The sequence below is a fragment of the Microtus oregoni genome, unplaced genomic scaffold, assembly GCF_018167655.1.
Source record: "Microtus oregoni isolate MIOR12 unplaced genomic scaffold, Mior012 000000F_ref0000247, whole genome shotgun sequence".
In the NCBI taxonomy this organism is placed as follows: domain Eukaryota; kingdom Metazoa; phylum Chordata; class Mammalia; order Rodentia; family Cricetidae; genus Microtus; species Microtus oregoni.
Genome location: NW_024543059.1, coordinates 91723272 through 91747214, shown reverse-complemented (window position 1 = coordinate 91747214; position 23943 = coordinate 91723272). Strand labels below are relative to the sequence as shown.

General features: G+C 43.1%; 1 protein-coding gene across 1 annotated transcript in view; it reads left to right on the top strand.

Moving 5' to 3' along the window:
- The window catches only part of Slc25a24 (solute carrier family 25 member 24), a 41635-nt gene continuing 17692 nt past the window's right edge, over window positions 1–23943 (top strand). The window contains exons 1-3 of the mRNA XM_041655842.1: window positions 1–324; window positions 18281–18407; window positions 22865–22952. Coding sequence (XP_041511776.1) covers window positions 142–324; window positions 18281–18407; window positions 22865–22952 — 398 coding nt within the window. The 5' untranslated portion in view covers window positions 1–141. The remainder of the gene's footprint in view (window positions 325–18280; window positions 18408–22864; window positions 22953–23943) is intronic.

Below are 23943 nucleotides of genomic sequence, written 5' to 3'. Positions count from 1 at the left end.
GCCGAGCTGGGTTCCTGTGAGCCAGAAGCCTCGCCCCCCGACGACGTTCCGGAGTCTCTGCGGCTGCCGCCCCACCCAGCCAGGCCTCGCCACCCGGATCGCGCTCGGCCCCCCGCAGCCCGCGGTGACTTCCCCGGGACCATGCTGCGCTGGCTGCGGTCCTTCGTGCTGCCTACGGCCGCCTGCCAGGATGCGGAGCCGCCCACGCGCTACGAGACACTCTTCCGGGCGCTGGACCGCAATGGGGACGGCGTGGTGGACATCGGAGAGTTGCAGCAGGGGCTGCAGAGCCTGGGCATCCCACTGGGCCAGGACGCCGAGGAGGTGGGTCGTCAGGGGCGCTGGGGAGGCTGCCGGCTCCGGGACCGAGCCAGGTACCGGGAGGGCTGTGGCCTGAGGCCAGGCAAAGAGGCGGAACTATGCCCGCCAGCGGCTGGAAGAGCTCCGGAAAGTTGAATCTGGAAGGCGGCGGGTATTTTTCCAGATAAGTTAGTGTTACACACTTAAAACTGCCAAGGCTTTCGTTCTGAGAGCATCTCTAGTTCTTGGTTCTTCACTTGTCCCGACCTTTGCAAACAATGCATGGCTGTTCCCCTGTCAGACTTCTTTAAGTTAGGTGAAAGAGACACTTTGTGGCCCTTGGAAGTAGCTTTGTTACAACTACCAACTAGAGTTTTGTTTCAAAAACGGGTTAAAACCAGCAGTTCTTCCCGCCGCTGGTCGAGGTGGAAATGCCACATTCCCATTTTATGACATTCTAAGTTAGTGCCCTAAGTACACACATTGATCTGAAGGGTTGACCTGTTGTAAAGTAATTGTTCTTTCTCTGAGTCATGTAAATTGTGCCCCTGACATCCAGGCCCTTTGGCAGGGTGGACACACTGAACCTGGAACTTGTCCAGCCTGTTGCTGTGCAAAAGGACACTGGCTTTCCTAGCCCAAGAGGAACGTGCTTGAGTTACTGCGGGGGCCACCAACTGTTCTGTATCTATATTTAAAACTCTTTCACCGTCAATTCCTTAATAAGAGGCCTCTTCACTTTACTACAGCCTCTTAGTAAGTTAAACTTTTTAATTTTTTTGGGGGGGGGAAGTACTCATTTTGCCCAAAGTATTATTATATATCTCATTTCTGATCTCTGTTCCTTCCCCTTCTTCACACTGGCCATAGGTTTGCCTATTTAATACACATTCTGAAAGAACCAACTTTGGGTACTTTTTGCGGAGTGTGTCTATTCTACTTAATCTGGGTTGACTCATTTCCTCCTATTTCTTGAATCAAAGGTCTGACTTGCTAATCTTGAGTGATAGCATCTCTTAGCCTCTCCATAGCTGAATCTCACAGGTATGTTGAGGGTTATTTATTTACTTGTTTGTTTGTTTATTTATTTTTTGAGGCAGGGTTTCTCTGTGTAACAGCCCTGGCTGTCCTGGAACTCACTCTGTAGATCAACCTGTCCTCAAACTTATAGAGATCTTCCTGCCTCTGCGTCCTAAGTTCTGGGATTAAAGGCGTGTGCCACCACCACCCTGAGGGTTAGTTGTTTTTATTATTCTCCTCCAGGTGATTTCTAGCCGCTGGTATGATTTCTTTGACTCAGGTTTCATTTTAAGTGTGCTTTAAGTTTCCTAATAACGTTTTTTTGAAAATATGAACAAAGTCGACAACGCGTCTGGTGAGATTTTAAAAAGAGAGGGATTAGCCAGGGATGATGGGGCATGCCTATAATCCCAGAACTCTGGAAGCTGAGGCAGGAGAATTGCTGCAAGTTCCTGGTCAGCTTGGGCTCTATCCTCCTCTCTTCTAAGTCAAACTCGAGTGAACTGAAACACACAGCAACGACAAAAGCTCAAAACCCTGGACCCCACAATAATAACAAATCATGAGATAAAGTCTTTAATTTTTCAAAATTTATTATATATAAAACAAGTTATGTAAAAACTATGTGCATTTAAATATATAGAAGAGGGCAGCTCATGTATATCACTGGTAAGTGTATATATTTTGTGCATATATAAATTATATTTTGTTCAGATGTGTAGTGTCACTATTGATGTCGTGCCTGGCGTATGATCAATGCACTAATGCACTCCTCTGCAGAAGGCTAGTAATAGCTATTTCTCAATGATAAAAAAACAAACAAACAAACAAACAAACAATTTTCTACTTTTCCTTTACAACATTTGTAAGTTTAGGAACTGTTATTTTTATAGTTAAGGGACAGCATTTGTAAGTTTAGGAACTGTTATTTTTATAGTTAAGGGGAAGTTAGTTTTATTTTGAATAACTGGCACCTTCTCTGTGGTGTGTCTTCCTGGACCACCTTCCAGGGATGAGCTGACTGTGTACTGCTGTGTGTGGCTCCCTTACCTCACGTGTCACCACTTTTGTGATTGCGAGTGGTATTCCGTATTAATCAGTACGACCTCCGATAAGACCAGCACTTCGGACTGACAATTCTGTCTCTCTCACTGGATCAAAGGGATAGCAAAGGGTTTAGGGCTAGCATCTGAAATACACTGACATGGCAGTGACGTGTCTTTTAATAATCACAAAATTAAACTTTAAATCAGTTGTGTTGCTTTTATATACACATTTATTTGTATGTGCGTGCACATGTGCTTGCGTGGGAAGCGTTGCATGTATGTGGAGGTCAGAGGACAGCTCATTGAGTCACTTCTGCCCTTTACAGAGTGAACTCCAGGGTGGAGCTCAGGTCTTGGTGGCAAGTGCCTTTACCCCCTGTGTTGTCCTGCAGGCCCTACTCGTTAGTGTTTCCGTTTTCATCGTAAGTAGGACCAGCCAATCAAAACCGTGCCGGGGAAAATCGGATCACATGTAGTATGTCATACGGCAGGTGGATTCCTAGGCCGTGGGCTGACTTGTATGCCCTATTTGCTGTGATCTGGACACACATAACTTGTCTATGTTTCCACTTCATGTCATTTTTCCTCACAAATGCAGTGAACAGCACCCTAGACACATACTAGGACGATTCTTCTTCTCTTGTTTCCCAAGGCTCCTTCCCCCATGCTGCAGGATGGCGGCTCTGGTTGGTCTGTGCTCACTCAGGGGTCCTCAGCTGACCAGGCTTCAGCTGTCCCTCCTCATTCACAAGGGAGTGGGATTTGGATAAGAGCTTCATTCAACACAGGAGTTCCTAAAAGGTCTAGGCCAGGCTGATAGGGAACTAGCCAATGGTATTGAAGAGAGGACGAGAGGAAACTTATGTTGGGGAGAAGTGGCCCCAGCTCCAGTTCCCCACAGAATCCTGTCACTGCCTGGAGCAGCCCAGGGACAGGACAGCTTTTCGGTGTATCAGAAGGTGCCATGGCTGGAGACCGGAGGATGCCAGTCAGCTGTGTCTCCCATGCAGAATCCCTCGAAGGGGAATAATTGCTCCATCCATGGGTCATGATTCTTACAATACACAAGAACTTTCCGCAGCCCTCAATAATTTTCAAGGATTCTAAAAGGATCTGGAGACCAAAGAGGTTGTTCATTGTTTCTGTGCGGAATTTTTAACAATTGTGTGATATACTACTTTATATTTATATAATATTATTGCCAATACTCTGATTGCTATTTAGCTTATTGATAGTTTCAAAACTGTGTCAAATAAAATTACATCAGAATCCGTTTGTTTTTATTTTTTGTCTCATTTGGTCCAGTTATTTTCATAAGATACATTTTTTTTAACTTTTTGAGCTTATACTGTAGTTACAATGTTTATTCCTTCCTTTTCTCCCTTCAGACTCTTCTATGCATTCCTCCTTGCTTTCCTCCAAATGTGTGTGTGTGTGTGTGTGTGTATGCATGCACACACACACATATGTAGAAATATAACCCACTCAGTCTGTACAGTGCTACTTACTTGCTTGTTTTTTAGGGCTGACCATTTGGTATTGTGTGCTGTCCTTGGAGAAGGCCATTTCTCCCCCTTTTAGCATTCCTAATTTGCCTGTGTAGGGTTGAGACCTCGTGGCCTTTTCTCCATTCACTTAAGCCTGTCTATTATCCTTGTTCAGCTCATATTTGGACAGCCATTTTCACTTTAGAGATGAGATTTTGGTGAGGCTTTGTGGATGTCATTTCTCCTAGCACACGCCCTGATCTTCTGGCTCTTACAGTCTTTGCTCCCCATCTTCTGCACTGAACCTTAGGTGTGGGAGTGTATTGTAGATGTATCTGTTAGGACTGGGCTCCACAACTCTGCAGTTTGTTTATGGTTTTCTGTAGTGGTCTCTGTCTGTTGCAAGGAGACGTTTCCTTGTTGAGGGGTGAACACTACAACCACACCTATCTGTAGGTAAGTATAAGGACAGATGTTTAAACTGTCAATAGGGATTATGCGGGTTTAGTAAATTAGCGCTTGCAGATTCTCCTCAGATATCCATGGCTTCACTAGCACTGAGTAGTAAGCTACGTTTCCTGTTCCAGACATGTTTGCCGTCTTGTTGAGCGGGTCTTAAATCCAGTCAGAGAGTTGTTGGTTAGCACCAAGGTAGGCGTGTGTGCATCTACTGCACCCATAGGACGATTGTGCCATTCTGGTTGTTGCTGTGGTTCACAGCAAGATTGGACGGTTGGTAGCTTCTCTCCTTTGGGAGATTGAGCGACATCTTCTGGCAGAATGAAGCCCAATCTTCAGAGAAGAGGCTTTCAGGCCAGGTCCAGTTCCTGGGCCCTGTTTCTGAAGTGCATGGTGTCTTCTGTGATAGGGATTTATCTCCACACCTTGGAGGGAGCCAAGGGCAATAGGAATAGACTTTATTTTATTTTTTTTTTTGAGTCTCTTGGCCATCACTGGCCAACTACTCAGAAGAGGCCTTCTCATGTCCAGCTAAGTGGTCCTTGGTTCTTGGAGGGAGCATTGTCATCCCAGATGAGAAAAGTTCACTGAACATATAAATGTGGATCTCTGTGAGTTCCTGGTCAGCCAGGTTTACAAACTGAGTTGCAGGACAGCCAGGGTGGCTATACAGAGAAACTCAGCTTTGAAAAACCAAAAACAAAACAAACAAACAAAAAACAAAAAACAAACCCACCAGACAAAACAAAAGCCCCAAAACACGCCCCCAAACTATAAATGCATATTTATACACAGAATTTCATGCTTTAGTACTAGTTTTAGGTAAATAGTTAATGGTATGATTTCATGGCTTTTCAGACATCCTTACCGTTATTTTACCTCCTCTGTCTTTACCTTCCCACCTCTCTAAAAGCCCCTTTTCGTCTCTCCCCGTCAGAGCCCATGTAACCCACCATTCCTTTTACCCTCTTCTGTCCTTCTTCTGTGTTTGCTTCCCTGCCCCTCCTTGAAGAGCCCCCTTTCTCTTTCCCTCATCAGGTCACTAGCACACTGCTATTCCCCTCTCTAGGCTCCACCACAGCCCTATCCTGGCAATGATCCTGTTTTACTCTTTGTTTTAGTTACTCCAGGCTATGTACTCATATCTGAAGATTTGAAGGTACGAGCCCCCAACGAGAGAAAACATGATGTTTGTCTTCCTGGGTCTGGGTTTCCTCAGTATGATTGTTTTTAGTTCTATCCATTTACCTGCAAAATCCATGTGTACCAGGCTTTTTTGGGGGGCCACCAACAAGCTCCTAAATCATGATGCTGAGACTTACTATTAGTTTTGAATGCTCGACCTAGCTTGGGCTCACTTCTGACTAGCTCTTTTTTTTTATTTATTTTTATTTTTTTTTATTTTTTAAATTTATTTATTTATTAAGGATTTCTGCCTCATCCCCAAAACCGCTTCCCATTTCCCTCCCCCTCCCCCGATCAAGTCCCCCTCCCTCATCTGCTCCAAGAGCAATCAGGGTTCCCTGACCTGTGGGAAGCCCAAGGACTGCCCACCTCTATCCAGGTCTCCTAAGGTGAGCATTCAAACTGCCTAGGCTCCCACAAAGCCAGTACGTGCAGTAGGATCAAAAACTCACTGCAATTGTTCTTGAATTCTCAGTATTCCTCATTGTCCGCTATGTTCAGCTAGTCCGGATTTATCCCATGCTTTTTCAGACCTAGGCCAGCTGGCCTTGGTGAGATCCCAATAGAACATCCCCATTGTCTTAGTGTGTGGGTGGGTGCACCCCTTGTGGTCCTGAGTTCCTTGCTCGTGCTCCGTCTCCTTCTGCTCCTGATTTGGACCTTGAGATTTCTGTCCAGTGCTCCCGTGTGGGTCTCTGTCTCTGTCTCCTTTCATCGCCTGATGAAGGTTAATATTCCTGAGGATGCCTATGTGTTTGTCTTTGGATTCACCTTATTTAGCTTCTCTAGGAACATGAATTATAAGCTCAATGTCCTTTATTTATGGCTAGAAACCAAATATGAGTGAGTACATCCCATGTTCCTCTTTTTGGGTCTGGCTTACCTCACTCAGGATAGTGTTTTCTATTTCCATCCATTTGTATGCAAAATTCAAGAAGTCCTTGTTTTTTACTGCTGAGTAATACTCTAATATGTATATATTCCATACTTTCTTCATCCATTCTTCCGTTGAAGGGCATCTAGGTTGTTTCCAGGTTCTGGCAATTACAAACAATGCTGCCATGAACATAGTTGAGCATATACTTTTGTTGTATGATAGGGCCTCTCTTGGGTATATTCCCAAGAGTGGTATTGCTGGATCCAGGGGTAGGTTGATCCCGAATTTCCTGAGAAACCGAAACACTGCTTTCCAGAGTGGTTGCACAAGTTTGCATTCCCACCAGCAATGGGTGAGTGTACCCCTTTCTCCACAACCTTTCCAGCAAAGGCTATCATTGGTGTTTTTTATTTTAGCCATTCTGACAGGTGTAATGTGGTATCTTAAAGTTGTCTTGATTTGCATTTCCCTGATCGCTAAGGAAGTTGAGCATGACCTTAAGTGTCTTTTGGCCATTTGAAGTTCTTCTGTTGAGAATTCTCTGTTCAGATCAGTGCCCCATTTTATAATTGGGTTGATTAGCCTTTTACGGTCTAGTTTCTTGAGTTCTTTATATATTTTGGAGATCAAACCTTTGTCAGTTGCAGGGTTGGTGAAGATCTTCTCCCAGTCAGTGGGTTGTCTTTTTGTCTTAGTGACAGTGTCCTTTGCTTTACAGAAGCTTCTCAGCCTCAGGAAGTCCCATTTATTCAATGATGCCCTTAGTGTCTGTGCTGCTGGGGTTATACATAGGAAGTGGTCTCCTGTGCCCATGTGCTGTAGAGTACTTCCCACTTTCTCTTCTATCAGGTTCAGTGTGTTCGAACTGATATTGAGGTCTTTAATCCATTTGGATTTGAGTTTTGTGCATGGTGATAGATATGGATCTATTTTCATTCTTCTACAGATTGACATCCAGTTTTGCCAGCACCATTTGTTGAAGATGCTCTCTTTTTTCCATTGTATACTTTTAGCTCCTTTATCGAAGATCAGGTGTTCATAGGTTTGTGGGTTAATGTCAGGGTCTTCTATTCGATTCCATTGGTCGACGTCTCTGTTTTTATGCCAATACCAAGCTGTTTTCAATACTGTAGCTCTGTAATAGAGTTTGAAGTCAGGGATGGTAATGCCTCCAGACAATCCTTTATTGTATAAGATTGTTTTGGCTATCCTGGGTTTTTTGTTTTTCCATATAAAGTTGATTATTGTCTTCTCCAGATCTGTGAAGAATTTTGATGGGATTTTGATGGGGATTGCATTGAATCTATAGATTGCTTTTGGTAGAATTGCCATTTTTACTATGTTGATCCTCCCAATCCAAGAGCAAGGGAGGTCTTTCCATTTTCTGGTGTCTTCTTCAATTTCTTTCTTCAAAGACTTATAGTTCTTGTCAAGTAGATCTTTCACTTCCTTGGTCAGGGTTACCCCAAGGTATTTTATGCTATTTGTGGCTATCGTGAAAGGTGATGCTTCTCTGATTTCCCTCTCTGCTTCCTTATCCTTAGTGTATAGGAAGGCAACTGATTTTTTTGGAGTTGATCTTGTATCCTGCCACATTACTAAAGCTGTTTACCAGCTGTAGGAGTTCTTTGGTAGAATTTTTGGGGTCGCTTATGTACACTATCATATCATCTGCAAATAACGAAAGCTTAACTTCTTCCTTTCCAATACGAATCCCCTTGATCTCCTTATGTTGTCTTATTGCTATTGCTAGAATTTCAAGCACTATATTGAAGAGGTATGGAGAGAGTGGACATCCTTGTCGTGTTCCTGATTTTAGTGGGATGGCTTTGAGTTTTTCTCCGTTTAATTTAATGTTAGCTGTTGGCTTGCTGTAAATAGCTTTTATTATATTTAGGTAGGACCCTTGTATCCCTATTCTCTCCAAGACCTTTATCATAAAGGGGTGTTGAATTTTGTCGAATGCTTTTTCAGCATCTAGTGAAATGATCATATGGTTTTTTTCTTTCAGTTTATTTATATGGTGGATTACATTGATAGATTTGCGTATGTTGAACCAGCCCTGCATCTCTGGGATGAAGCCTACTTGATCATAATGGATAATTTTTCTTATGTGCTGACTAGCTCTTTTAACTTAACTTAAATATTAACTTGTTTCTCTTTATGTTTTTTTTTTCCCCCTTCAAGACAGGGTTTTTTTCTGTAGCTTTGGAGCCTGTCCTGGAACTCGCTCTGTAGACCAGGCTGGTCTCAAACTCATAGAGATCCGCCTGCCTCTGCCTCCCAAGTGCTGGAATTAAAGGCTTGAACCACCACTGCCCGGCTTTATCTACATTTTTTTTTTTTTACCCCAGGGCTTTTTACCTTTTTTTCTGTATCTCTCACTTTCCTGTGGTCTCTCTGTCTGTCTGGAAGCTGTCTGGCTTCTGACCCCAGTCATGTCCCCCTCTTTCTTCTCATTCTCTTATTCTTTTTTCTCTATTTTCTGTCTCTTTGGTGGAGTCCCGGAAGCCACTCCCTCCACAGCGCCCCAACTAAAAACAAAGGAACGAACAAACAAAAAACACAAGCTAAACTCTTCCCTGCTACTTCTTGTCAGCCAGTTGCTAACCCTGCTTCTCTGAGCCCGGGTTAATTTTATTTAACTAACACACATGCAACATGTCTTTGCATAGTTAACAAATGCAGCTTAAACAAATGTAACACAACTTTGCCTGGTTAAACAAATATCCCACAACACCCATTTTTCTATTTTATACTACTTCACCAGTATTCCGTGGTGTATATGTAGCGTATTTTCATCATCATAGGACATATTTTGAAAAATGGAAATTGAGTTGTATATTGCTTTGAGGAAATATTGTTTTCATTGTACTCCTTGCTGACCGACAGTCTGTGCAGTTCCAATTCCATCTGGTTAGGATGCCAGTTTTTATGAGCGCTCCCAGCCTGCGAGCTGCCTTCATATTTCCATTGTTTTATTCTGTTCCTTGGGTTGACATGTGCCCTCGCACACGGCCTGCCGATTCTCATGCCAATCTCTTCCAAAATCACCCACAGACACACCCAGAAATGTTATTGGTTACCTGGTGTGCACTAATCCACTTGGTATATAAAGTTCACCAGTATATCTGGGAAACTGGAGCCCATAAAATTCTTTAATTTGATGAAATACTTGACTGAGGCATAGTCAAGTGTTGGTATACTGTAAAGAACTGAGGAGAGGGTTGATTTGAGTACACAGGGGTAAGAACTATGGATGACTCCAAGTTTCAAGAAACAGTTTGTCCCTAAGACAAGTATTTACTTTGAGTGGAAATCCCTATAGAGTTTCACCAAATTTTACCTCTTCGTTACAATAAATTTAGCATTTTGAAGAGAGAAAATATCTGTTTAAGCTTTTTAGATTATACTATTTCTCACATTTATTGATTATTTGTGTACATATACCCATATAGCATGGTGCACAGGGTGGAGTCATGTTCTCTCTCTGGGGACTGAACTCAGGTCATGAGGAGTGATGGCAAGCACCTTTGCCTGCTGAGCCATTTTGCCAGCTCCAGGCTCTCATTATTTTGTTTTTCAATTTTTGATACAACAAATATCCGAGTAGAATGTAGGAGAGAGGCACAAAGTACCCAATGGTTAATCATTGGTAAGTATTCCAACATTACTAAGGGGAGAGAAAGGACTTTGTGGCAGGCAATCCTGAGGCAAATGTGAAATTGTCATGCTACACTTTTGATACTATGACCTCTGTTTTCTCTTTTAATAATTTATTCACTGAGAATGTCCTACAGGGATACAATGCATCTTAATCATATTCACCTCCACACCCTCTCTTCAACTTCCCTTAGCCTTCTCCTCAGTATATTTCCCTTTCAGCTCCAACTCCTCCTTTGTTTAATTAACTAATAAATGCAGTCATAGATGAATGGGTGTGGGGTCATCCCACTGACATGGGCAACCTCCCTGTGGCCACCCCCTAAAGAAAAGTGATTCTGCCTCCATCAGCAGCTGTTACCTGTCAATAGCTCCTCAGCTAGGGGTGGAGCCTCAGGAACCCCTCCTACTCCATGCTTGTATTTCTAACGGGCTTGTTATTATGCAGGCCTTGTGCAGGTAACCACAGCTGCTGAATTAATGTTGGGAGATTGGCATTTCCCAGCACTCCTTACTACCTCCAGCTCTTATATTCTTTGTGCCCCTGCTTCCATGATGTTCCTTGAGCCCCTGACTATGAGTTACAAGAGAAACCTCATGTAAGTTCTCCTAAGACTTGGGGTTACCAGGATATGGACCTGAGTCCCCTACAAAAGCAATAAGTGCTCTTAACTGCTCTCTCCAGCCCCACAAAAGCAGGTTTTGTTGGCTGTGGGGAATGGGCCTCCTTTGTGTGCTGTAGAGAACACAGAGTCACAACTGACATATTTGAGTAGAGAATACATCTCTATAGGAGGTACCACATGACTACACGAAAAAGACCAAAGTTATGACCAAGATAATAAGGAAAGCCAACTGATAGCATTTTCAAGATTAATGGAAGAATAAACAAGGTTGATATTATCATGCTATAATTAGCAAGTATTTTATCAAATATCTCTTCACTTTTGAAAATTGCTTTGGTTATTATTTGTTTGTTGGTTTTTATGTATTTAACCAACTAATATACAGCAATGATGGATACGGTGTTGGCTCGTTCCTCTTGGCCTTGTCCACTGCTGCTTCTCCAGCTTAATGGACATTTTCTTACACTGTTCAGTAACACCAACTAAATAAAAATCTTTGCACCAGGGTTTGGGGTGATTTTTAATAATTTCCACCTTATATTTGAACTTTCTAGGAATTAAATAACTTGACTAAAACCCTGAAGTTAGCAACTGGTAAAAGTGTTTAACTCTGTCTAATCAATTCCAGAGCCCATACCATGACTAAGCTAACACATGATAAACAATGATCCTTATTTAACAGTGAACCTCATTCAATCTTTAAAGCCAGAAAATCCTTTTGCTGTTTTCATAAATCCAATCAGTGACCTCTACTTCACTGTTCGAAAGGTAAGACTTTGAACTCAGAGTGGAGAAGAGAGGTTAAGTAACATTTTACAGAATGTTGCTTTGTGGAAGCTTATTTATCTACATGTGTAATATCTAGAAAAATAAATAAATGATTCTGAATTTTTTAGGGTAAGAGTGAGAAGATATTTCATTCAACAGTCGTGATAATTAACCAGGAAGAATGGGAGAAATCCAAGGCAGAAAAGTAAAATAAAAAGATAAACATACGCTGGACAGTAGTGGTGCATGCCTTTAATCCCAGCACTCAGTAGGCAAAGGCAGGTGGATCTCTGTGAGTTTGATGCCAGCCTGGTCTACAGAGCAAGTTCTAGGACAGGTTCCAAAGCTACACCGAGAAACCCTGTCTTGAAAACAAACCAAACGAAACTAAAACAAAGAGATAAGCATAATTGCTGTGGCAAAATCAGGGAACACAGGCTGTTGGGAATTTGGGAACTGACTAGGCTTTGAATACTCCCCTGGAGAAGGCCGTATTAGACTATAAAGGAGTCTTCCTCTTCATTTTTCTCTTTCAGAGGATTTATTTCTACAAAGAAGAGGTAACATTACCTTTTAGAATATAAACTTGGGGACACACACACACACACACACACACACAAGATACTGATTTTGTATATTAGAACGTTAGATGTGAGCGTTGCTAGAATTCCCCTGTTTTTCTTATTCCATAACCTCCGTGCCATGATGCCCTCAAAAGTACCTTTCTATTATAAAGTTTCAGATAGTTGAATATTAGTGGGGCCTGAAGCTTAGTAGGCCAACATTTGTATAGTGTGTGTGTGTGTATATGTGTGTGTGTGTGTGTGTGTGTGAAGGCTTGGGCTAGGTCCCTAACACTACAAAAAGGGAGGGATACTAATCTAGCATCTCCATTATTCAGAGAGAAATTATAATTATCTCAGTGGGGTTAAAACCTGAGGAAAAAAAATCAAAGCAAAGCAATGGACTTTGATAAACTGTTGTTTTGCATTCAATTCTATTCCATATGTGATTGTGAAAGCATAAAATGTCCTTTTGAAAAGAAAAGAATGAAAAATTACAGACTAGAGAACCTGGATTATCCCTGAGTTCAGTTTACCCCATTGAACCATTCTTGATATCGAGTCCCCAAGACGTTCATCATCTAGTGCATGTAACACTACATCTTTAGTATATGTGAAGGCATGTGTGCACGTGTATATGGAGGCCAGAGGTCAGTGTGGGCTGTCTTCCTCTATTGCTCTTCACCGTATCCTGACCCAGGAGCTCATTGCTTGACTAGACTGCTGGGCACCGAGACCTGGAATCTTCTGTTTTTGAATTTCCAGTACTGATATTACAGGAGTGTGCTACCATGCCCAGCTTTCTATGTGATGCTGGGGGTCCAAACACAGATCTCCACACTTCTACAGCAAGCACTGAGCCCTTGGCCTTATGGCATATCTTAAAGGTATCCTTACCTAAGCCCGTAGTCATCCACATGTGCTTATATGGAGAGCTCCGCCTATTAGCCATCTTCACACGGTAGAAGAAGCAAGTGAGGTCACTGGCTATTACGAGGGCCCTGATCCCATTCACAAGGGCTCCACTTTTGTGAACTAACTACTCACAGAAGCCCTACTTCTGGATCCCATACATAAGGTGAGTTAGCATCTGAATGGAAGCTGAGTGATACAAGCATTTTGTCCATACTGCGATCTTCTCAGCTTCAAGGTCCCAGGCTCCTATGAATCCAAATGTCTCCTAAGAAATTCACACTAGGAGCTCTGCCTGTGAAATTATGGCAAAAAGCTTAGTCTTAAAATTGCCTGCAGCTTCTCAAGCTAACTGAGCACATTTATTCAAATTGCTAGCATGAACCTGGGTTCAGGAACACCTGGTTCTCTCCAGCCCCAAACCATCTCTGTCTTCCATACACTCATAAAATATAGCCACAGAAATAGTGTGGATCAAAGAAAGACCCCTCCCAATGTAAATTCATCCTGGGTATGCTTCCTTTTATTGTTTTATTATTTTACATTTCAGAAGTAGAGGATGCTGTACTGTTTCAACGTCTTCTAAGCCTAAGTTAGATTTCCTTGACTCTTCTTCTGCATTGAGCTATGTTACTCATGACTTCCATGTCAAGACATTAAATTTCAGACGATTTCCTCCATCTCCAGTGTCCTAACTGTTCTGATGTTCAGCAGAGTATTTCAGAGAATATTTTGGGACTATCTTTTAAAATGTTCTAGTCTAATCTTTGACTTAAAGACAAAACAAAAAGCTAGAAAGAAGGTGCAGAAGGAGAGATTGAGAAATCTGTGGGAAATTAATAGTGACAACACATTGTCCCCCGTTCCTCAGACCAGCACGACTCCCAACCATCTGTAACACCAGGTCCGGGGGACTCGGTGCCCATTCTTGAAATGCTCCAGCACCAGCACACTTGAAAGGCACACAGATGCACAAGCACATCCCCATCAAATAAATACATCCAAAAGTTCAAATCCTCTTTTGTGTGACAATTCATTCACAATTGGGCCACAGGTTTTGTGAAACAGCCTTCCGTGTGAGCCCCTGCTCAACAGCTCTTGGGAAATACCTATTGCAGAGCTTACAGCAATACCTATGTTTAACTGTGGTGCATCCTCCTCCTTGAGGGAATCTGTCTAGGCTTTGTGATGCTCTTTGTCTTGCTCTCAGCACTTGGTATGATGAGAAGTATAGAGCTAATGGAGGATGGCAGAATTAAATTTTCTATTTTAATATCTAATTAAAATACTTATTTTTGAGTGAAGGTCTCATTACGCGTTATCTCAGGCTGGCCTAGCGTTGAGGAGCCTTCCGTCTGGGGCTCAAGCATCCGGTGCTGTCTCACTGCACATTTGTGTTTTCATTTGAAAAAGTATTCAGTTTGAAAAACAAGCAGTGTAAAAGCAGGGAGTCTGTCCGCGGAACTGCATTTCCGCACTTTTCCTGGAGCGGGACAAGGGGCCGGGGGTTCAGGGCTTCCCATGGCTCAGGACGGTGGGCATTGAAAAGCCACAGATAGTACTAACAGTCTCTCCTGCCTTCTCGTTGGAGTCCAGCTGCCTTAATCCCTGGCCATTTGTGGATTATCCTCTGGGTCTCAACTGGTGCCCAGATGGAGAAATTTTGCCCCCAGAATCACTATAGATTTTGTGTAAAAATAAAAGATAAAAAAATCAGGGGTGGGAAGTGGAGATGGAGGGGGGAACACAGAAGAAAAGATCCACACGGGCTAATTTTTCTTTATTTTCAGTCTTTTTTTATTCATCATTTTTTAAAAATTTATTTTACACACCAATTTATTTTACCTCCCTCCTCTCCTCTTGTTCCCTCCCCCTGCCTCTCTTCTATCCGTCCCCCCATCCATTCCTCCTTCCTCTCCATTCAGATGGGGTAAGGCCTCCCATGGGAGTCAACAAAGCAAGGCATATCAGGTTGAGGCAGGACCAAGTTCCACCCCCTTGCATCAAGGCTGAACAAGGCATCCCCACCATAGGGAATAAATTCCAAAGAGCCAGCTCATGCATCACGGACAGATCCTGGTCTCGCTGCTACAGTCCCCACAAAAGATCAAGCTATACAACTGTCACCCCAATGCAGAGGGCCTCGGTCGGTCCCATGCTGGCTTCCTAGCTGTCCGTTTTCAGTCTTTATGACCGTCAGCCTGGTGCACTTCACCCCTAAAAATAATCCTCTTCTTAGGACAACCTGTTTATAACTAAAAATATAGACCCTACCTGAAGCTCGGTGGTGGGGCAGTTAGCGATTTTCTAGCATGTGCATGTTCGAACACATTCCTTCCCCAGCACCCCAGAAAACAATAACAAGTCGCAAACCACACACAGTTTTCCAAAAGTGGTCGGGTGACCTCTGCGACTGTCCGCAGATCACAGAGCAATAGCCCAGTTCCACTCTATTCTCGCGGTTTTTTTTTTTTTTTTTTTTTTTTTCCAAAACAGACCAAACAAAGCAAGACAAAATACAAACTTCTCTTTTAGATGGTCTTGCGCTGGGGTCTCTGAAAGTGGTGGCAGGGCATGGCTGGTTCTGTCTTGGCTCCTGTAGAACCTAGAGTGGAGGTAGGACCTCCTGCCCATGGACTCGGGGGCGGAACTCGGTTCCGGAGTAGCCCACTGGTTCTTGCCCTGCGCGCGCCCTGGCAATCTCGGGACGGTTAGGATGAGGCTTTCTCCTTCTGATGCGGTAACCCCTGCAGATGCTTTGCCTTCGTCCTTCTCTCTCACTGTGGGCAGACATAATCTTTGTCCTATCCCAGGGACTTCGGCCCCTGGGGGACTCAGAGGGCCATAGCAGGGGTTACCCGGGCCGCAGGAGACATTGCACATGGATTCCCTCTACGAAGATCTTTTTTGGTATCTGGATCGTGATGAAGATGGAGCTGTGGACCGCTTTGAATTTCAGAAAGGTCTGCAGGATTTAGGGGTCACTCTTTCTCTGGAGGATGACGAGGTGGGCTTCATGAAGCTCAGATTGATATGGGGTCAGAACCTCTGGAGAGGCCTCCTGAGGCAGAATGGAGTCATAGTTTAGACGTTCTCAAACTTGACCTGGTCCTTTGAGGTGCCGCTGGACTAGTATTGCTTCTGTTTATTAAGAATCCTCCAGGGGCTAGGGATGTAGCGGGCAGGTAGAGGGCTTGATTCGATCACCAGTACCTTATATGCCATTGTGGTGGTGCCAGCCTCCATCCCAACACCGAGAATGGGGAGGCAGGATGATTAGAAAAAGTTCAAGGTCATCCTCGCAGCGAATATCTTCAAGAGTATTTCTCAGTTTTCCTTGTGGCTATAATAAAATTTCCAGCTTCTGATTGCTTTTGCTATTGGCTACAGTTCTGTTTTATGGGGACTACTCGTCCTGTGTTCTCCCGTCACCAGAGGCCTGGCTTAGTAGCTTTGGCACCTCTTAGTTACTTTTCTACTGATGTGAAGAGACCCTGTGAGTTGGGGACTTGCTTACAGTCTCAGAGGGAGAAACTATGACCAGTGTGATGGGGAGCCTGGCAGCAGGCAGATAGGCAGGAACTGGAGAAGTAGCTGAGAGTTTACATCTCATCCAAAATTTGGAGGCAGGACAAAGAACTGCCTGGGAATTACATAAGCTCCTAAAACTTCAAAGCCCACCCTCAGGGATGCACCTCCAACAAGGCCACACCTCCTAGTCCTTCCCAAACAGGGTGGACCAAGCATCCAAATATATGAGGTTATGGAGGCCATCCTTCTTCAAACCACCACAGCAGAAGGGACCAAGATGTGCCTTGGTTTAGAGGACCGGAACATTCACTCCACATGTGTTTGGGGGCTCAGTGGTGGTTGGGAGCAATTTTGTTTTGTTTCTGTTCCTAAGTAAGACCCATCCACATCCTAATAGCTGTGCAGATGGTTGGAGTCTTTCTTTTACGCTTCCGTATGTTGGCCAGCTGTCTTTGAAGTTGATTCCATATGCCCATCACTACATTGTGGTTTCTTTGTCTTTTGCTGTGACTGGGATAAACGTTTCTCAAAGGTGTTCCTTTTAATGACCTGGCACTCAGCCAGTGATTCTATTGGGGGCTGGTGCTGGAACTTCTAAGAGGTGTGTCTTAAAGGTGGCAACTTCAAGAGTTGGAAATCTCCCATACGGAGGTGGATCTTGGGACCCTGGTCCCTCTTCTTCCAAAATGTGATGTGTATTTATTTGATACCAATTAACCTTTTAGAAGGAATCCAGGATCTCATCATAAACAGCTTAAGTTCTTCGAAACCCACTTATTCCTTTTTAACATTTTATTTTCCTGCAAATCTTTTTTGGCAAAAGGTGTGAGGCTTAGCATGTCCATTGATTCTGGGTGCACATTCATTTCAAAGCCAAGGGAGAGCCGTTCCCAGGGCTCCAGACCAACCACATGGAACATTATTTTAAAAGAATTCCTGGGTTTCTCCTCAGGTAAAGGCCACATCAAAGAAGTTCTAATGTGTGGGTTCTCATATGTCTGCAGAAGAAATATCATTCATATGGACTGAGAATTCAATTATCTTTTTAAGATAGAAGTTTACATTGTATAGTGTGAGGTGCAAAAGATACTTTTTTATTAGAAAAATAAGAAATCCGAAGGGATAATTTTCTTTTGTCATTCTACAAGTAGGGGAGACTGAATATGCAAGCAGACCACGGTAGGGTTATAAATAAAAATAGACATTGATTCAGAATCTACAGCCAGGAAACCTTGACCTTACAACGGTCAGGCGTGGAGGAAGATGCTTGATGTCTCTGTCTCCAGTGATAGTCCAGGAAACTGCACAATAGCATCGCTAAAAGCCTCTCCTCTCCCCCAATGGCCAGGACTTGATTAATCTAAGGGACAGTTCTCTTAATTTTGGTTCCCATTTTCAATTTGGGATTCATTAAGAACAGCTATGCCTTCCCATAGATCCACACTGGATCCCGCTGCTGGCTCGCCAGCCTGTGCCCACCTCTTCACATGCCCTATCTCCCCTTTTCTGTTACAGAGCTTCCTGTAGGGGAAGCCCCGTCTTTGGGTCCATAGAAAACACAGATGAAGCAAGCTCAGAAGACGTGGCTCTGGGCTTTGCCTTTATTTCCACAGAGGGAATTATAAGGCAATTCAAAAGAGAAGCCTTAGTCTTCGTGTAATTATTAAATTGGCACCATCCGCTGCCTGTGAAACCCTGGGAATCTTAACCACAGGAAAGGTTGCGGAGCTATGCCATATTGGATACTAACACAGCTGGCCCAAACTGGAAGTCAATACACAGTTAGTCTTTACTTTAGCCCATGCTAACAATAAGATTTCTCTCTCTCTTTTTTTTCCTGTAGAAAATTTTTGTTACTGGGGACACCAACAAAGATGGACAGCTGGATTTTGAAGAATTTATGAAATACCTGAAAGACCATGAGAAGAAAATGAAGTTGGCATTTAAAAGTTTGGACAAGAATAATGATGGTGTGTCCCATTGTCAGTTCTTATGCAGAGTTGCCTTTACGCTTTCCACGTCTAAGATATAATCTTTCCAGATGACTGTTATTCGTGTTAGCGTTTATTTTGTTAATGTGATTGAGAGATCATGTTTTTATTCATTTATTTTTTTAAGATTTTATTTTAGTTGTACATGTGTGTGTGTGTGTGTGCGCGCGCGCACACGCGTGCATAGTTATTGCACATGAGTACAGGTGCCTGCAGACCCCCTGGAGATGTAGTTATAGGTAGTTCTGAGCCAGCCAGCATGTGTGCTGGGGACTGAACTTGGGTCCTCTGTAAGAGCACTGAATGCTCTTAATCACCGAGATACATCTCTCCAGCCTTGAGACCATATTTTTCATAAAGAAAATTTATAGTTTTTTTCTGTTGAATTAAAAATTGCCATACAGTGTTAACCATTGAGATCATGCTCATTTCACTTAAAATAATAATTATTTACATACTAGTATTATTAAATAAAATAATAATAGTTTAAAATAATAATTATTGTTCTTCCAATAAGAGGTATTTATTTTTCCATATACAGGCATGACTTGTGTATTGTAAAATGATAAGTTCATATCTTACATTTTATAATCTCTTTGGAAGAGTTATTTAGATAGTCTCTGATCCTAAAAATGAGAATAGCTCAGCGTTAGTCTTTACCTTCTGGCCAGGATGGCATTGCCTTGCTTACAATACTAGTTCAGGAAGAGAGTCCCAGGTAAGTAGGAAGAAAATCAGCAGTGGAAAAACACCAGACCCATGTCCAGAGGCAACCATTGACAGGAAGGATGAATTCAAAAAAATTATAATGCAACTCTAAACCTTTCCCAACCCCTAATGAATGGTTCAATTCACAGACTTGTTATTCAAGAAAGAAGTTGACTAATAGATTGAAAAAAGTATCATTCTTTTCAAGGGTTGGTATAAAACATTTCAATCAAATTCTAGGTTATAGATATTTTAACTATGTGGGTTATGTAGTCTGAGTTGTGGTTGTGTCTCAGCCAAAGACAATATGTAGGCAAATTATATGCTTGTGTTCAAATAAAACTTCGTTTAGAAAGTCAACAGACCTTATTTGGATCGACAGTTATAATGTACTAGCTAATGATTTAGACTGAACATTAACTTAAAATCAAATTCCTTCAAATAACCAAACCTTATAGATGGTTTTGTTGACGGCTCACAACAGCTACAAGCTCAGTGTGTGGTGGAGGTGGGGGCTGTAGCCGCCAGTAAACCTTGCATTATGTATATTGCCCTCAAGCCCGAGGTCAATCCTCAGGCAAGTCCAGTTTTTTATTTTTATTTTTTATTTTTTTATTTTTTTTTGTTTTTCGAGACAGGGTTTCTCTGGAGCTTTGGTGCCTGTCCCGGAACTAGTTCTTGTAGACCAGGCTGGCCTCGAACTCCCAGAGATCCGCCTGCCTCTGCCTCCTGAGTGCTGGGATTAAAGGTGTGTGCCACCACTGCCCGGCTAAATCCAGTTTTTTTTAAATGAACTCTCTTTCCTGCATGTAAACTTCTATCCTGACCTGGATCCTCTGCAGTCCAGTTGCAGAGACAGTGTTGTCTGTGTGTTGTTAACAATCTCAGGACCAGCTACTATGTGACAGGTGCTCAGCCACCTGTAGACGGAGACTGCTCTTTTGTCTCCTGGCTGCCCAGACCCGAATAATCACACAGAAACTATATTGATTACAACACTGCTTGGCCAATAGCTTCAGTGTCTTTATAGCTAGCTCTTACATCTTAAATTAACCCATTTCTTTTAATCTGTGTATGGCCACGAGACTGTGGCTTCCAGTAAGTTTCCAGCCTAGCATCTTTCTCCTTTGGCAGCTATATGGCATCTCTCTGACTCCACCTACTCTCTCTATATATCCCTTCCAGCCTGGCTATATTCTGTTCTACCATTGGCCAAAGCAGCTTTATTCATTAACCAATTAAGGCAACACATACACAGAAGGACATCCCACATCAGCCACCTAGTACATAAATTGTCCTCCCCAGAAAACTAGAATTAAACCATAGGAAATAGAGGTGAAATTTTAACAATACATATTTCATAAATGTAGACCGCTCCCCTTCCACTTATGACTTCATATATATTTTCAAACAATTTACCATTATAGGCTCATGTTTTTGTTTATAAGGATCCCTTAACATTAACATATGTAGTCTATTTTCTCATTATTTGTGGATTTTGTACTGGTGAATATTACTACTTGCTAAAATTTAGCCTCAGAATTAATTCAAAGATGTGTATTCCAGTTGTTCATGGCCATACAGAGAAGAGCAAAAACTTTGAATCATTGAACATAGATATTTTTAGTTGAGACATAATAAGGATAAAGTGATATTTTTGATTCTTAAAACATAAGGTGACATTCTTCTTTATTTTAACTCTCAGACTGTAAGCAACTGTCTCTTTCAAGATCTGTTTTGTGCATTTTGTTTGCATCTTTGTACATTGTTTGGTGGATAATTTTACTTTATAAAATGTTCCCCATACATGGTGCTAGTCCAAGTCCAAGAGTGCCATGGGGTATGCCATGCAGAATGTAGATTTCTTAGAACCATTTTCCAAGGGTTCCATGTCAGTGAATGAACAGCGCACAGTCATGAGGTGTCCGGACAAACACGAGGTACCCTTAGGTCAGTGGATGACAATGCTGTGATAGAGTCTCTCAGGAACTTGCACCCAAATCCCCTGCAGGATCAGTGGTTTTGCGTTTGCTAATTCAGTGTCTGCAGTAACTTTACAGAACACAGCCGCTGTGCAGTGGACCACTGAGTCTTTTAAGAGTGCAGCCCAGGTTAGCCTCAGATTCTTGGCTATCCTGCTTTCACCTCCTCAATGCAGGGATCGCAGGTGAGCCACTTCCCTCTGGTGAGACCATTTCTTGGTGTGATTTGCCTTTGGATGGATTAAACCAACTTAATCTATAACCCTTAGGTAGAGAGAAACAATTGTGGGGCCTTCTGTCTGAAAATCAGAAAAGGAAATATGAGTGTATAAGTCTGGTCACTCAGGAATTTAATACCGGTACAAGAAGCTTGTCAAAGCGGCCACGAGATGGTTACTAGGAGGCGTACAGATGTAACTCTATGTTTACTGCTAAAAACTAAAGCTTTGTGAGAAGTCTTGAATTTATGGGGGGAGGGGGGGGTCTGTCCTTTCCCCGATCCCTACTCTGTCCTGAACTGCAGGAGACTGAACCTCCTTGGGCTATGGTGATCCCACCACTGGGGTGTTTATTTCATGGTTGATTTTTAGTGTACCTGAGTACTTATATTCCTATTGTATAATCATTTTGTAAGAGTGCTGATTTTCCCTTCCCTTCTTCCCTGGGAGAATAAAAACTTATGGGTACTCAAAATAAGAAGATAAAAGGGAAAGAGAGAGAGAGAGAGAGAGAGAGAGAGAGAGAGAGAGAGAGAGAGGAAGAAGAGGAGGAGGAGGAGGAGGAGGAGAAGGAGGAGAAGAAGAAGAAGAAGAAGAAGAAGAAGAAGAAGAAGAAGAAGAAGAAGAAGACAATGACGACGACTACTGTATGGCCTAGGAGATTGCTGGGAGGGATACGAAGCACTTCACTGTTGAAATGATGTCCCCTCTGCCCCCCTCCCACCACTGTCCAGAGTCTCCTGCCATTGTCCTTTCTCTGAGTGGTCTCCTTCAGCATCCTGTCACTTCTTTAGGTTCCTCACTCAGAAGGTGTCTTCCTTCCCCCTGTCCCTGTGTGTCCCTTTTCCCTGAGGAGCTTGCCGTCCACACTGCGTGGTTGCAGAACCTCTTACTGTGCATGGTCCCAGCTGTGTGAGCCCCTTGAGGGGAAAGCAGGGGCGCTTGTGTTCATGGTGTGTTCTGTTTCCTCTCTTCCGCTTTTCCCTAATTTGTTCCATCTGCAGAGTCTTCAGACTCCCCTTGTATTATTTTTTCTCTCTTTCATTGCTTTTCTCTCCTCATTGTCTTTTTTTCACTGAGATTTCTCAGAAGTCTGTGTTCTTTTGTTCAATTCCTTATTTCTTGCTCTCTTTTACTTGGCCACATGTGACTCCTCATTAATTAAATGCCCCTTTACTTATTAAAATGCAGATATGGGCATTTTTAAATGAGCAGTTCCTGGTTTAATGGCATTTGTCTTGTAGACGGTCAGGATTTAGATCCCCCTCCTACTGCCCCTCACTCTCATTACCCAGCAAGGATGGGAGCTTTTGGCCTACACTTGGAGGATTACCACTGTTTATCCACTAGGCTTATGAATCAAATAGTATGTGTGCATTTTAAGGAATCTGTGAACAATTTGAGTACCGATGCCACAATATGCATTTAAGAAGATCGCTGGCTTGCCTGAATGCTTTGCTTCACTGGCATGGTTCAGAAGTGTTCTCAGATTCTGAGCCTGACCTGACACTGTTTTCATTGTTTGAAGGGAAAATCGAGCCTTCCGAAATTGTCCAGTCTCTGCAGATGCTGGGTTTGCATATTTCTGAAAAGCAAGCAGAGCTGATTCTCCAAAGGTGAGCTCTCTGTCAAACTGACAAACTTCTTTAACATCTCGTCTTCCATGCTGGTCTCTAAGGGCCCTATCAACTGCCTTCCTGCATCTCAGTGTATCTCATTACCTTCACGTACTGACTTTCCCTCCTCTGTTCCCATTTTGTTCCTATGTAAACACACTCTGCAGGGCAGAGATGGCAGAGGGGTGCTTAAACTGGACTAGCTGGTTGTTGCAAGGCTTCGGGAGCACGGGGACAGCAGCAATTCTTGTGTCTAGAGATAGGAGCTAAGGGGTTTTAGTGTTGCTTTAAACATTTACTTTATTTTATGTGTAATTGGTGCTTTGTCTGCCTCTCTGTGTGTGTATGTGTGACTTGCATATCTTGTGCCTGTGGAGTACAGAAAGGTGTCAGGTCCCCTGGAACAGGCCGAGAGGGGAAAGAGGCAGATGGGGGACAGAAAGCTTTGTCAGCCCATGAGCATGAATGGAGACAGCCCTCCGGGAGACAGATTTCAGTGACTCAGCTCAATTTCATCCCAGAATCTAAGGACTATGTGGAATTTGTAGACAAATCCTAATTTGCATTAGTGGCACGCTCCTCTCACAAGGCCTCCTATGTGGCAGCAGGGTCCTATGGCAGAGCCCCAGCACAAGTCTCAGCAGGGATCTCTGCCAGAGATCAAGCTAAAGACAAATCAGGCGGCTGGTTCAGAGACAGCTTTTAGATAAGCCAGTCCTCCAGGCCCGGGTACATTCTCCAGATAAGGGCAGGTAGAAAGCAGGAAGCAGGGCGGGGTTCCTGGTTGCTGAGCTGTTGAGATAGCTGCTAAGCCACCGGGAGGCTGCGACCTCTGACCAGCCAGCAATGCTGTCCAGTAACTGACGGCTGTGAGCCACCTGGTGTGGGCTGGGTCCTGAGCCCAGGTTCTCTGGAAGAACAGGATGCTTTTAACCACTGAACTATCTCCCAACCTCAAGCTAATGGTTTTTAAATCAAGTTGGTTTTGGTT